At 40.0% G+C, this 14,899-nt stretch overlaps 1 protein-coding gene across 1 annotated transcript in view; it reads right to left on the bottom strand.

The window, feature by feature from the left end:
* The window catches only part of LOC126466552 (uncharacterized), a 52,148-nt gene extending 37,511 nt beyond the window's left edge, over nucleotides 1–14,637 (bottom strand). Inside the window, exons 1-3 of the mRNA XM_050096397.1 lie at nucleotides 14,545–14,637; nucleotides 14,349–14,463; nucleotides 521–704 (exon numbers count right to left, since the gene is read on the bottom strand). Of these exons, the coding sequence (XP_049952354.1) occupies nucleotides 521–704; nucleotides 14,349–14,463; nucleotides 14,545–14,630 (385 nt within the window). The 5' untranslated portion in view covers nucleotides 14,631–14,637. The remainder of the gene's footprint in view (nucleotides 1–520; nucleotides 705–14,348; nucleotides 14,464–14,544) is intronic.
* Between the last annotated feature and the right edge of the window lie 262 nt (nucleotides 14,638–14,899).

Raw genomic sequence — 14,899 nt, 5'->3', positions numbered from 1 at the left:
TGTAACTTTTTGTAAATAAATTATTTGAAGTATATAAAGTAACAACTGTTCCTACATTACTCTACAGAAGTGCAAATGTTTCATCAGCTGAACTCCTGCAGCTGAGGAAGATAATAATAGAATAAAAATCTACTTCAGTCGCCAGTAATTCCTTATTTTTTACACAACCAGTTTCAAACTTAAAGCATCATCTTCAGGTGCCACTAAATAATTATGTAAACATAAATGAGTGTCAGTTGTGCCAGTCAGCCATGAGCGATCACACTCATGCCAAACGCACACTTGGATTCATAGGCCGGCAATCAGGGCACCTGTCTCAACAGCTGACAAGGGAATGTAATATATAAGAAATTATTGGCAACTGAAGCAGATTTTTGTTCTATTTATCTACAGAAATGTGTCATGGGTCATTTGCAAAGAACAAAAATTGATTATTTTTGTTGGTTTAAATTAATGTAAGCTATGTAATGCTAGATTTTTCACTGTTTTAATTTTGAATAAAATCTTCCATATCACTTACTGCGACCAAATGTGATTTCAGGTGAAAGTCCTTTGAACAGTTTGGGAATGAAGATAAGTGATGCTGCTGTAAGTATGCCACCTGCTGTCAATGCTCCTAGATTGACATCAACTTGGCCCAAACCTGGTTGTTGGTGACCTCCCACAGGTATTGAGAGAAATGGTATAGCAAACCCAAGTTCCACCTGTGAGGCAAACAGTTATTAAATCACCACACCAGTAAATTTTGTAAGGTATTACATCATACTTTTAAGGTAAAATACATATTTTTTGGTCTACTACATTAATAAAAGATGGAGTGTTTTACATGTTACAAAATATTACTGAGCTATAGTTTAAAGACTTTATATTTAGCTATAGTTTTAAGACTTTTAAACTTAGCTTCCTTGTGCAAAAGTGTTTAATAACACTTGTAACAACACACTTTAATTTTTTTCCTTTGTTGATGCCTTTGTGCTTGGCCTAGCGACTTTGCTTGTACCATCTGGTAACAACTGTTGAGTATGCCTCATGGTGTCAGCTGATAGTGTGCGCTGTGACTGGTGTGCTGAGAAATGAATGAACGAGTTAGCACTAGCCTTGTACTTAATGAAATAGTGTGTAATGTGTGTAGTTATGTGTGGAAAGAAGTAAATAGCACAGCAGTACTCTTTCGCATTACGAAGTAATTTGTGGAAACAGTGCAGACTGATGTTGGGAAATAAATGAACAGAGTAACACTAGCTTTCTACATTATGAAACAACTTCTTCTAAAAATGTATGAACAAAACTGTGTTGTACACTAGGGGTAAAACAGACAAGATTGCACTGTTTTTGATACATAGGTCCTATATTTGGAGGGATTTAATCCCAACTGGCCATCCTGCTTTACGTTATTATAGTTTCCCTAAAATATGCCAAGATGGTTTCTACCCTAAGTTCCCAGTCAACTACTTGTCCTGTTCTTGTCAAATTAGATCTGTAAATACACCCTAAGAATAAAAAAGAAAAAAGAAAAGATGCACCGTGAATGAATTGTTCGAATGGAACAGAAATTGATAGATGCGATGTACATGTGCAGACAAATAAATGATTACAGTTTCACTAAAACTGGATGAATTATTCAAGAGAAAGAGCTTCACAAATTAAGCAAGTCAATACTGCATTGGTCCACCTCAGGCCCTCATGCAAGCAGTTGTTCGGTTTGACATTGGTTGACAGAGTTGTTGGGTGTCTTCCTTGGGGATATCTTGCCAGATTCTGTCTAATTGGTGTGTTACATCATCAAGATACCAAGCTGGTTGGAGGGCCCTGCCTATAATGCTCCAAATGTTCTCAACTGTGGAGACATCTTGTGACCTTCTGGCTAGCCCATCACTCCTTGTTGTCCACCCGTACAGTGGGTGAGTCAGGTTGGTATCACACTAATGTCTGGGGCATCTCCTGACTTATCTTCAGTGCCGGCCGGGGTGGCCGAGCAGTTCTAGGCACTACAGTCTGGAACCACGCGACTGCTACAGTCGCAGGTTCAAATCCTGCCTCGGGCATGGATGTGTGTGATGTCCTTAGGTTAGTTAGGTTTAAGTAGTTCTAAGTTCTAGGGGACTGATGACCACAGCAGTTAAGTCCCATAGTGCTCAGAGCCATTTTTTTTTATCTTCAGCCTGGAGGTTCACCTAATCCAGTAGAATTGTCTTTAGTGATGAGTCCCGCTTCAAACTGAGCCCTCATGATCAAAGAAGTGTCTGGAAACATGGTGTAATACCAAACTGTCATCCACCATATGGCCAGACAACCAAGAATGATGGTCTTAGGTGCCTTTTCGCCATTTCTTTTCACAGCAGCACCCCTTTGGTTGTCATCCACAGCATCCTTATAGCACAGCAATATGTCAATGACATTCTGTGCCCCATTTTGTTGCCCTTAATGGCAAGCCATCCTGGGCTTACATTTCAGCAAGATAATGCCCACCCACACATGGTGAGAGTTTCTACTGCTTGTGTTCATGCTTGCCAAACCATACTTTGGCCAGAAAGGTTGCCAGATCACAGTTTGTGTAGCTCTTCCTCTAGAATAAGTTAAACATTTTTTTGAAATTGTAATCATTTGTTTGTCTCTACTGTGCAGATAATTTTTCCATGGTGTATTATGTAAATCAGTTCTGTTTTTTCCCTTCATAACCAGAAGTGCAAGGACATGTCCAATATTCTTGCAAAAATGTTCCATGGATGAGCTGCTGCTGCTGCTGCTTCTGCTGCTGCTGCTACTACTACTACTACTACTACTACTACTACTGTTGCTGCTACTACTAAATTTAACATAGAGCAAAAACATTAACCTTACAAAGTGCCCACTGTAATCTCTGAATGTAAAACATACTACATCAGTATGTGGAATATTTGAACAGCTTAACTTTCTCGAACCTCTTTCTTAAGTAGGCGGTGACCCTAGAACGGACTGAACCATGTATTTCACAAAAGCATAATGTCTTCAGTAGAATGTCATGACTGACACAACAAGATGCTTTTTTGGGTTAGAGACATTTTACTGTCTAAATTTTTATTGTGTTCTCAATGAACAGTCCAGTTTTAATCAAAACTGTGCTGCAGAATGAAGAGTTAGAGTGTAACAGACCGTGGACTGATTTATGTTAATTAAACTTACTGACAAAATAATTGAAAAGATTTTTCTTTTGCACACTTTTACTCATTACTGTCATATACCACAATCTTCTGGGGCCATGTACTTAAAGCAAAAAAAGGATTTATTCTGCAGAAACATGTAGTAAAAATATTCTATGTAATTGATAATCAAATATCTCTCAGAAGTCTCCTCAGAGAGCTTGACATTCTTGCACTTGAGTGTCAACACATTTTCTGCCTGATGGAAATTATAGTCAATAACAAGAGTGAATATAAGATGAACTATGGAATTTAAAACCACAATACTAGAAGTAAAAATAGTTTCCATATAGTCTATGCATCCCTGCTGCGAATTCAGTGTAGAGTTTTATTTTTTTAGTGTAATCTATAACAGTAGATGATATCAGCCAGGAAACTGGAGATTGCCAAATCCTGGTAAACAAAGCCAATCCCCCTATAATTTATCAGAACTTTTGGACCTTGTGTCACAATTTGTTGTTAGTATACTTCATAGGAGTTGTGTGCATGACTGATTCTGCCTGTTAATGTGCAATTTGAATGATACATTGCCCCTGAATGCTCTTCTTCTTAATGGGGTTTATGGAAAATAATGTGTGAATACATTAACCATAATTATTAATAGTGCCATAAGCTGGTAGGTTATCAAAACATTGTTTGACATGCTATTAAACAACAAACAAATGAAGACAGTTACACAAATGTGCTGCCTATCATGGTTTTAGAGACCATTGCTTGTGCAAAACTTAGCTTGCCCTTCTCTCACTTGATAACTTGTGAATTATGGATAAAGGGCAAAATGTAGGTTCTATATTCCTGAGTTTCTGAAAAGTATTTGACATTGTGCCCCACTGTGTTAGTAAAGGTATGAACATTTGGATAGGTTCCCAGATATGTGAATGGCTCAAAGACTTCTTAACTAAAATAGGACCCAGTATATTGTCCTCAATGGCGAGTGTTCATCAGAGACAAGGGTATCGACAGGAGTGTCGCAGGGCAATGTGATAGGACCACTATTGTTTTCTATGTACATAAATGGCCGATAGGGTGGGCAGCAATCTGCAGTTATTTGCTTATGAAGCTGTGGTGCATGGGAAGGTGTCAAAGGTCAGTGAGTGTAGGATGACACAAGATGACTTAGATAAAATTTCTAATTGTTATGATGAATGACAGCTGCCTCTAAATATAAAAAAATTGTAAATTAATGCAGATGAGTAGGAAAAACAAATCATTAATGTTCAGGTATAGCATTGTACTGTCCTGCTTGACACAGTCATTTCATTTAAATATCTGGTCATAACACAGTAAAGTGAAATGAAATGGAATGAGCATGTGAGGATTGTGGTAGGGAAGGTGAGTGATCAACTTCAGTTTATTGGGAGAATTTCAGAAAAGTGTAGTTCATCTGTAAAGGAAATCGTATATAGCTTGCTAGGGTGACGTAGTCTGTGACATATTCTTGAGTACTGCTCGAGGGTGTAGGATGTACATCAGGTCAGGTTAAAGGAAGACTTTGAAGTAACTCAGAGGCAGACTGCTAGATTTGTTACTAGTAGGTCTGAACAACACACAAGTAGCACGGAGATGCCTCAGGACCTCAAATGGATATTACTGAACAGAACACTACTGAGAAAATTTAGGGAACTGGCATTTGAAGCTGTCTGCAAAATGCTTCTACTGCTGCCAACATACATTTTGCGTAAGAATGCCGGAGATGAGATATGAGAAAGTAGGGGTTATGTAAAGTATATAGACAGTATAGAAGTATATAGACAGTCGTTTTCCCCTTGTTATATCTCCAAGTGGAACAAGAAAGGAAACAACTAGTAGTAGTACAGGGTATCCTCCACCATACGCCATATGATGACTTGTGAAGTATATATGTAGATGTACAGGTATCTGCAGATAGTCATATAGGAATAGGCTGCTAGATTATTTGTTACTGGTAGGTTCAAACAACAGACAAGTATTATGAAAATACTTTGGAAACTCAAACAGGAAGGACCACAAAATAAGATATGAGAAACTGGGACTTGTACAGGGGCATATAGACAGTCATTTTTCTCTCAGTCTATCTACATCTAAATCATACTCTGCAAGCCACATAATGGTGTGTGGCGTACTTTCGGTACCTCTATCTGATCCCTCCAACCTTGTTACACTCACAAATAGTGTGTGGTAGGAATGATTGTCGGTAAGCCTCTGTATTGGCTTTAATTTCTCAAATTTTCTCCTCGTGGTCAATATGCGAGATGTATGTGGGGGGAAGAAATATGTTGTCTGACTCCTCCTGAAAAGTGCTGTCCCAAAATTTTGATAGTACATCTCTCCACGATGCACAACACCTTTCTTGCAACATCTGCCAATGGAGCTCGTTTGGCACCTCCATAATGCTCTCTCACCAGCTAAAAAATCCCGTGACAAAAGGTGCTGCTCTTTGTTGGATCTTCTCTATATGCTGTTCTTTGTTGGATCTTCTCTATCTCCTCTAGCGGTCCTGCCTGATAGGGATCCCAGATAGATGAACAATAATCAAGAATTGGGCGAACAAGTGCATTATAAGCCACTTCTTTCATGGATGAGTTACATTTCCTTAAGATTCTTCCAATGAATCTGAGTCTGGTGTCTGCTCTTCCCACTATCTGTTTTATGTGGTCATTCCACTTAAGGTCACTCTGGATAGTTACACCTGGATATTTTACAGTAGATGCTGTCTCCAGCTGTTTGTCATCAATAGTGTAGCTGTACAGTAGTGGATTTCTTTTCCTACTTATGTCAATATGTTACATTTATTTATGTTCTTGGTCAACTGCCATTCATCAATTCTCTGCAGGTCATTCTGCAAATTCTTACTATCTTCTGGCATTGCTACTTTGGTATAGACAATTGCATCATCTACAAATAGCCTTAAAGAGTGTCCGACACTTTCTACTAGATCATTTATATACAGGGTGAGAGGGGCGATTACATGTATTGACAAGTGGTGTTCAGAGAATCATAGCCGACTATGGGGCACATACTTTGGAACATGCACAATAATCACAACATTTATATTGACCGAGATAATGAGGCAAGTACATGTTTTTTAAACGGGACGCTATACTTTTTTTACCATCATTCGAACGCTCTGGAAAAGATGGGTATAGTGATGTAATGCATGTTGCCATTGTGATTCAAACTTTGCTTAAAAGACACTGGGAAGTATTGTACGATTGAAGGTCGAGGCGGTCGGAAGTGGCTGCAGACTTTAAACACGCCTCGCACGTCCCGTGGGCTGAGTTGCCAAGCTCTAAGCAGCTTGCACGGCCTACGCTATGTAGGTAAATCCTCATCCGCCCTCTTTTAAGTTGAAAACCGCATGCCGATACATGCAATCACCCCCGGAATAAAGGGGATGTTACGTCTTACGCTACTCAACTGGCCAGCCTACAGCTTATAGAGTTGTGCCCAGCCAGTCTTGCTCTCGGCTACACGTTTACGTTCTGATTAGTATTATCACACTAGTAGTGTAGACACTCTGTGGCAAAGTGCCTCCACTCTGTTCAGATTGTTTCTAGACAAAATAAAGCATTGGGTCCATAATTTTCTGCATGTTATTGTGGTTAGAATACACTGGCAATGAATATGATCATATTTTCATGTGTTTTCCATTGTGTAGTTGCTTTTCACATCTTGTTGTGACATGGAGTCTCTGCTATGAATATTTGTTCCAAAACAGAAGAATCTCATCACAGTCATGCAACAGGCTTAGCTGGAGTTGCTCTCTAGACATTTGGCTCTGACTCTGTTTCCTCCTATGTTCCCGCCTTTTGACAAGGCAGTGGAAGATTGGGAAGCATATGAACACCACCTACGGTAACACACCTCCCATGTTACAGATGCAGAGGTATGTCATGCACTGTTTTTGTCATGGATTTCTCATGCCTTTTATCAGGCATTGTAGCAGTTGGCCCCATTTCAGGAACCTTCATCGTTGTCATTTGACAATTTATGTTCATTGTAGTTTTTCTGTTATCACTGCCACATGCTCTTGTGGCAGCTAGGGTTGAATTCTACTAAAGCAAGAAGCAGCCCCATCAGTATTTTTGTGCCTGGCCTGTTCACGATAAGGAAGTCTGTCAATGGCCCTCCAATTATAGAAACCCTCACTCAAAGAGGTTTTGTCAATTGCCCAGTTGTATGAGGTCTCACACACTGTTGGTCAGCAGTTGAAATGGTCATACAGGATGGCCTGGCTGCATCCACTACATCTGGGGAGGACAACACCATGGTGGTGCAAGATGGCCAATGCAATGGCTTCCACACAGCGCATCAAATGTGTGCCAGCTGCCTCATCTTTTTATTCCCAACATAAAAGATCAAAGTGTCCACAACATTGGGCCATCTGTCATAGGAGTTGATAAAAAGGCCACACTGCAGTAGTCTGCCACTCAACTGCACAGAATGCAGCCTCAGAGAACATGGATATGCATATCCAGGAAGAATCGTCAAGGCCATTTCCCTATTAGGATTCCAACAAGCTTTTTGTCAAGGTTTCGGCACTCTTGCAACAGCTGCACCTGGAAGTAGATACCAGCATGCCAGTTTCCCTGTTTAATGCCCAAACATATTCAGGCCTCAGCTCTCCACTGCTGTCATCAGTAAACAGGTGCCTCTGGGAATGTGGTAAACAGCAAATCCCCTTGCTTGTCCAATTCATGGCTAAAATTACCTATAGATCAGTGATTCAGCCTATCACCTTTACTGCTATTCAGCAAACCTTTTCTGATTCAATACCTTTCAGGCATTTGGCTTTTCAGTCATGGACTCCATTCACTTGGTGTCTGCCAAAGTCCCCTATCAATCATTGGACTCTCTGTGTTCAGAATTTCAGGATATCTTTGCGGAAGGCCTAGGGTGCACCACAGATTTTCAAGACCACACACCCTTGAATCAGTCAACTCATCCTAGATTTTTTCATGCTAGGCAGATTTCGATAGCCCTACTCTCTCAAGTCAAGGTAGAGCTGGACTGGGTCATCTCTCTCAGGATTGTGGTTCCCTTTTCCTCTAGAGAATGGGTCACACCCCTTGTCATTGTGAAGAGCCCCTGTGGTAAATTGCAACTTTGCACTGCAGGGGGTTAATTCTCCTCCTGACTTGATCTTTCTAAAGTGTATCACCAGCTATCTCTGTATTAGGAGTCCAGGTGTATCATGAGCTCCATAAGCCCTTTGGCCTATATCAGTAACAATGGTTGATTTTTTGTGTGGCATGTGCTCCCTCCTCTTCCTCCCATATCTGGAACATGTCATGTCCATTATTGTGCACTGTTTCAACTACCTAGATGACATTTTCATTACTGTGTATACTGCAAGTGACCACTTGTACAGTCTCAGGGACCCTTTTCAAAAAATCCAGGATGTGGATCTGCATCATGATCTGTTGAAGTCCAGATTTTTCAAACTATTTCTTCTGTATCTGAGCCACATCATCTCACAGCAGAGTATCAGGTCCATGGAGAGTCTCATCAGGCCATTACAGATCTGCTGCATTCTTCGTCACTGCAGGAACTGCAGACCTTTCTGGGTAAAATCGCCTATTACCACTAGTTCATTCCCAGGGCATCCACCATTGCATATCCTCTCCACCTCCATCTCTACAAGATTGCTTCCTTTATTTGGTCTCTGTCAAGCAGCCAGGCCTTCAGCATGCTGAAGGGATGCCTGAGGTTGGTGTCATGTCTAGCTACTGTTGATCCTGACAAACCATTGGATTTGGCTATTACAGCTTGGAGCAGCCACTGGCATTTGCATCAAAACTCTCAGTTCAGCACAGGTCCACTACCCTCAGATTGAAAAGAAGACTCTTGCCATTGTGTATGCAGTCACCTAATTTCACAAGTTTGTGCATGGCACCAAATTCCAACTTATTACTGACCACAAGTCATTGATTTCATTATTTAGTTCATCAGCCTGGGTCCCCATTAATGTGACCCACATGTTGCAGTGATGGACCCTTTTCCTCTCCAAGTACTACTATGACATTCATTTTATTTTCACCCCACTAGGTGCCATGCTAATGCAGATGCCTTACCCCGGCTACCCTCTGGCCCAGACGCCAAGTCTGATTGAGAGGAGCTCATGGGTTTTCATTTGGCAATCACCTCCTGCTGAGTGGTAAATGGGTTTCTGATCACTAGTGCCCAAATTGTCGAGGCAACAGTGCCCAGCCCTATCCTCAATCAGGTACTTAACCTTGTCTGTAGTATTGTTGGTCCCATTGTCTTTTGGGCTGCACTTCTGATCTGCTTCATAACTGCTATGTAATGTGCCATCATCTCTCAGTCTTAGATGGGGTCCTCCTCCTCTCCATGGATGACACAGCTCCCAGGGTAGTTATTCCTGGAAGTTTTTAGCAGGAGGTTTTACAGCTATTACATGAGGGTCTTGAGGGTGTTACCTGCAGGAAAGCCTTGGTTCGCAGACATGTGTACTGGCCCAACATTGACTGGATGCTGGAGCATTTGGTTGCTGTGTGTCTCCAGTGTGCTAGTCAACAAGGCTTCATTCTCCTTGTGGCCTCCAGCAACCCAGCTCTGCTAATGCATCCATGTGGATCTTGTAGGTCTATTTCTGAACATTTTTTGGCTGATTGTCATTGAGTGTTTTTCATATGCGGTCCGGTGCTCCTCTAGCATTCCCAGAGTCACTATTCAGGCTCTCCCAAAATTTTTTTTTGTGGAAACTCTTCCAGTTTCTGCCTAAGGCATTTTGTAACTTCTGTGTGCAGTTAGAAATTCCCCATGTTTGCTCCTCTCCCTTTCACTCCCAGTCTAATGGGGAAGCCGAGCTCATGGTTCACACCCTTAAGCCTCAGATGAAAAACTATGTGCAGGACTTCCCCATCAAGAAGGCATTACAATTCTTTCTGACAGCCTATTGGATGACTCATATTGGTTACCGTAGAACTGCCGAGATTCCCCACGGGTGTCAGTCACGGATGCTGCTCCACTTCATCCATCCGCAATCTTGCCCACTGTTATGTTCTACGTTCTACTGTACTGAGTTTTCCACCAGGAACAGCAGTCTGGGTGTGTGGTTTTGGTTGGCACCCCTGCTGGCTACTGGCAGTCATTGTGCATGAGAATGGCAGCCATGTTTACATCTTCCAGACTGGAGACTGGGAGGCCTGGCACCACTGACATCAGGTGTGTGTCTGGGTAGATGCTCCCTCCCTGTCCCAACCACACCACCACTTTTCTGGTGCTGCGGTCACAGGGTGCTGCCTATCCACATCAGCGCCTCCGCCCAATAATGCTACGACTTCACAACCTCTGGTAGCAGTTTTGGTGGCCCTCCAGCCACTACACATAAATCTCACTATTTCAGTATCTCCTGCATGACCTCAATCTGCAGTGGAGTAACCTCTGCCTTCCACACTGCCACCAACTGTCGCCAGCGACCCCTGTTTTGGCTGCCCCTCACTGGTCCTGTTGTCTCATGCTCTGATGGAAGGTTGTTGGGGGCCTTTCACTTGTATGCTAAGGTGTCTAGTGACTGGGAATTTCTCTCCTCTCTAACCTCCAAGATTTCCACGGATGTGGACACGGTCTCCACATTGCATCTGCACATGCCTTGCCCAGAGTATCAGGAAAGCCCCACCCTCGAGCAGGGAGGGGTGTAGTGACCCACATAGCTTCCACACGTGAGATATGGGCATGCAGTTGTAAGGTACAACACAGAAGTTGGTGGATGCTAGAACTGTCAGAGGCCACCACTCATGGGTGCATGCACAGCCTGTCCACAATGCACTCTACTGGTCAGCCAACAGCAATGGAGTCAGGCTCAGACAGCCTTGCTCTCAGTTATTTGTTGACTTTCTGACTAGTGTTATTAGACTAGTAGTGTAGCCACCCTGTGGAAAGTTTCTTCTTGTACCAAGTAGTTTCTAGATGAAATAAAGTGTTGCATCTGTCATAGTCCATGCGTACTTGTGGTTAGAATATTTACTATGTTTAGAATAAGATATTCACTTCTAGCTCTTTTAACTGTAAAAAAGGTAGATTGATTTCAGTTCTCTGATATATCATAAGCAGATCCACCTCAACACTCTTCAATAGTTGGTATAATATAAAATGAGTTTGTAGTGCCTGTTTTAATCAACTGCAGTATGGTATTCTTTGAGTAGGTTCACATCAGTGATGGTCCTCTTTTCTTTTATTGGGAGTCTATGGAACATGGATGAACATGTGATGTGCACATGTGTGTGTGTGTGTGTGTGTGTGTGTGTGTGTGTGTGTGTGTGAAAAATGTGATGTGAAGGAAAGGAAACAACTCATATTAATATTTTACATTTATAAATTTTTTATAAATAAAAACTATTGACTTCCTAAAATTGGTCTTGTCTATGAATAAACAAATTAGGTCAAATTCTATTGATAATATGAGGCAAAATCTTTATCCCAACTTCTTTATTCCATATTCTAATTTTCAGTTATTTAGCAGACATGCCACACCAACCAAGATTACCTTTTAGTCGCATTATGACAGATGTGATTTGAATGTATGAGCTTGAGGAAATTTATTTGTTCTGCTGTGTCTGCCTAAGTGAGAATTTACATATTTCTCATTATTTCCATAAAATTCTATTTCTTCTCTGTCTGCACTTCAAGTATTAGGCCTCTGCCTGTTATGGCACTCATCTCTTCTTCGGCACTTCCAGATTTCTTTGACTTACTGGATTATAATTTCAGACTACCCTTCCACAGTTCATTCTGTCAAGATTTTAACTCCTTTTGTCTTCTGTTGTCTTCAGTTTTCTTTTCTGAAATAATTATGTTTAGTTCCTTGCAAACGTCTCTGTTCCTTAATGTGTGAGCTCTAGTACAGCATTTTGACAGCCCTAAGACATCTCATTTCAGCTGCTTGGATGTTACTTTCTTGTGGATTGTTAATGATCTATGATTCACTTCCATAGACTAGTGTGGTTATGGCTACTACTTCATAAAAATTCATTTGTGTTATTTATTGTGTCTTTTTTTGGAAGTTCCTGTTTATTGTTCCACATTTATTTCCAAATTTTGCTACTTTTCTGTCTATATTTTTGTCATACTTGTATCACATCTCAGATCACATCTCAGATAACTGAAATGACTAACCTGTTTTAAAACTGTTTTACAGTAATAATTCTGCTTTGTTTCTAGATTATCACTCAGTGATGGCTACAGGCAGCATAATGTTGTAATAGGGATGTTGACAAATTTTTTGAATTGTCTCCAACTAATGGTAGCACTACTAACAGACCCAAAAATATTTTTATAAAAATTAATCTTTATTTAAAAAATACATTTGTTTGTGTGATCTTTGATTGCCCACTAAAACACTCACAGTGGCTGTGTGATCTTGGTATGATGAGCCAATGAGCTGTTTGTCGGGTCTTACACATCTTTAAGACACCTTGTACATTTTCCAGAATAACTTGTTGATGAATAAAGTTATCTGAAAATGATTTTTACCAGTTTCAGGAGTTCAAGAATTGAACAGGAAGTTGAAAAAATACATGGATCCTGGTTTGGATGAAATGAACCATGGAACAAATATGCTTTCTGCAAAACTGAATTCGCTTCAAACTGCCAGAATTACACTAACCATTCTTTTAAATTTCCTAGTGGTTTTGCCAATTGAATGCCATACGGTCTGAGAGGTGAATGTTGACTTAATTGGCATCAGCTGTCTACTGAAACAGCTGAAAAGTACATGCAAAATAGATACATATATGTCTGTTATAATTATAAAAAGGTTCACCCTATATTATTAAATCAAAGACTTGTTTTATTTTAAATATTCGTTGTGCATGCTCTTAAATTGCACTGTAGATAGACTCCATGTTAGTGTGGTCCTATCCTAAGTATCGTAAAGTACTTTCCCCTTCCTAGTCCATGTCAAACTTAGTTTAAGTTGTAAGAATCGAGAGGCACAAAAGGAAGCAGTGGTTGAGAATCAAGTGAGACAGTATTGTAGCTTATCTCTAATGTTACTCTGTTTGTATGTTGAGCAATTAGTATAGGAAGCCAAACAAAAATTTGAAAGAGGAATAAAGAACTTTGAGGTTTGCCAAAGACACTGTAATTCTGTCAGAGACAGCAAAGGACTTGGAAAAGTAGTTGAATGGAAGGGACATAGCCTTGAAAGAAGAATATAAGATGAACATCTATAAAGCCAAATCAAAGGAAATGAAATATAGGTCAATTAAATCAGGTGATGCCGAGAAAATTAAAATAGAAAATGAGATAATAAAAGTAGCTGGTTAGCTTTGCTATTTGGGCAGTAAAATAAAGCAAATGACAGCCAAAACCTACAGAATGTAAAATGTTGACTGGCAGTGGCAAGAAAAGCTTTTCTGAAAAAGAGAACTTTATTGACATAAAATGTAGGTTAAGCGCTACAAAGCCTTTTGTGGAGGTATTTTTGTGGAGTGTAGCCTTGTATGGAAGTGATAAGTGGATGATAAACAGTCCAGGCAAGAAGAGAATAGAACCCTTTGAAATGTGGTGCATCAGAAGAATACTGAAGATTAGATGGTATATCATGTAACCCATGATTAGGCACTGAATAGAATTGGAGAGAAAAGAAATTTGTGGCATAACTTGACTAGAAGGAGGGATCAGTTGATAGGTCACATTCGGAGATATCATGGAGTCATCAATTTAGTAACAGAGGAAAGTGCGTGTGCGTGTAGGGCGGGCGGGGACAATGACTGTAGAGGGAGACCAAGAGATGAATACAGTAAGCAGGTTCAAAAGTATGTTGGTTGCACTAGTTATTTGGAGATGAAGAGGCTTGCACAGCGTAGAGTAGCATGGAGAAATGCATCACACCACACTTTGGACTGAGGACAACAACAACAACAACAACAAGGCTAATAATTAATGACATATGAAAGAAGTGGCATGAAGTAGTAAAATTGACTTGAATTTTCAGAACATTACATGACTGTATCTGATAGAGTAAAACTTCTGCTGAGAAACAATGAGAGAACACATCTGCTACCAATCAAATGAATTTTTATATAAGAGAAGGAAATCACAAAATATGAGTTTCTCCAGTTCCACTCACATTCTATAAATATTCCAGAAATACTGGTTTAAGTGTACTATCTCTGTAACTATTCTTCATCTATGAACTACCAATAACTGAATTTTTACACATACCCTGATATTTATTGGTTCTTTTGTGAAGTGAAATATTCGACCATGTCGACTTCTGTTTGCTTCAAATGCCCCAAGTTCAGACCATTGGAAGTTATCGTGGTTAGAATCTTGTATACTGTAAAACAATATATATTTTTATTCACATATTTCAGTCATGGGATACTGTTAAAAGATAATGGTAGCTACCTTTTATTACCTTGGTGTTTGATGGGATTCATATGCTGCGGATGAGACAAGCACTGTAGTCAAAAGGGCTCCAATTTTTATTAAGTAAACATGCATAGTGTCTTTCAGCTAAAAAAAAATAAGAAAAAAAACAAAATTATAAAACTAAGAAAGAAAATAAAATGTTTTGCTCGAACATCAATGAAAAATAAAGTGTACAAAATTATTATTGTACAAGACATATCAAAATGTAACCACAATAGTACTGTATTTCCACACTCCCATTTCCTTTGTATGGTCATCATGGATTGTGTAACAAAAATTTGGTCTGCTTTTTAAGCAACGAACAGCGATGATTTTCAGTACTATGTTTTAGTTTTTGACAC

The sequence above is a fragment of the Schistocerca serialis genome, chromosome 1 (genome assembly GCF_023864345.2).
Source record: "Schistocerca serialis cubense isolate TAMUIC-IGC-003099 chromosome 1, iqSchSeri2.2, whole genome shotgun sequence".
Classification (NCBI taxonomy): domain Eukaryota; kingdom Metazoa; phylum Arthropoda; class Insecta; order Orthoptera; family Acrididae; genus Schistocerca; species Schistocerca serialis.
Note: the sequence above shows the minus strand (reverse complement) of the source record. Positions and strands in the feature narration are given on the sequence as shown.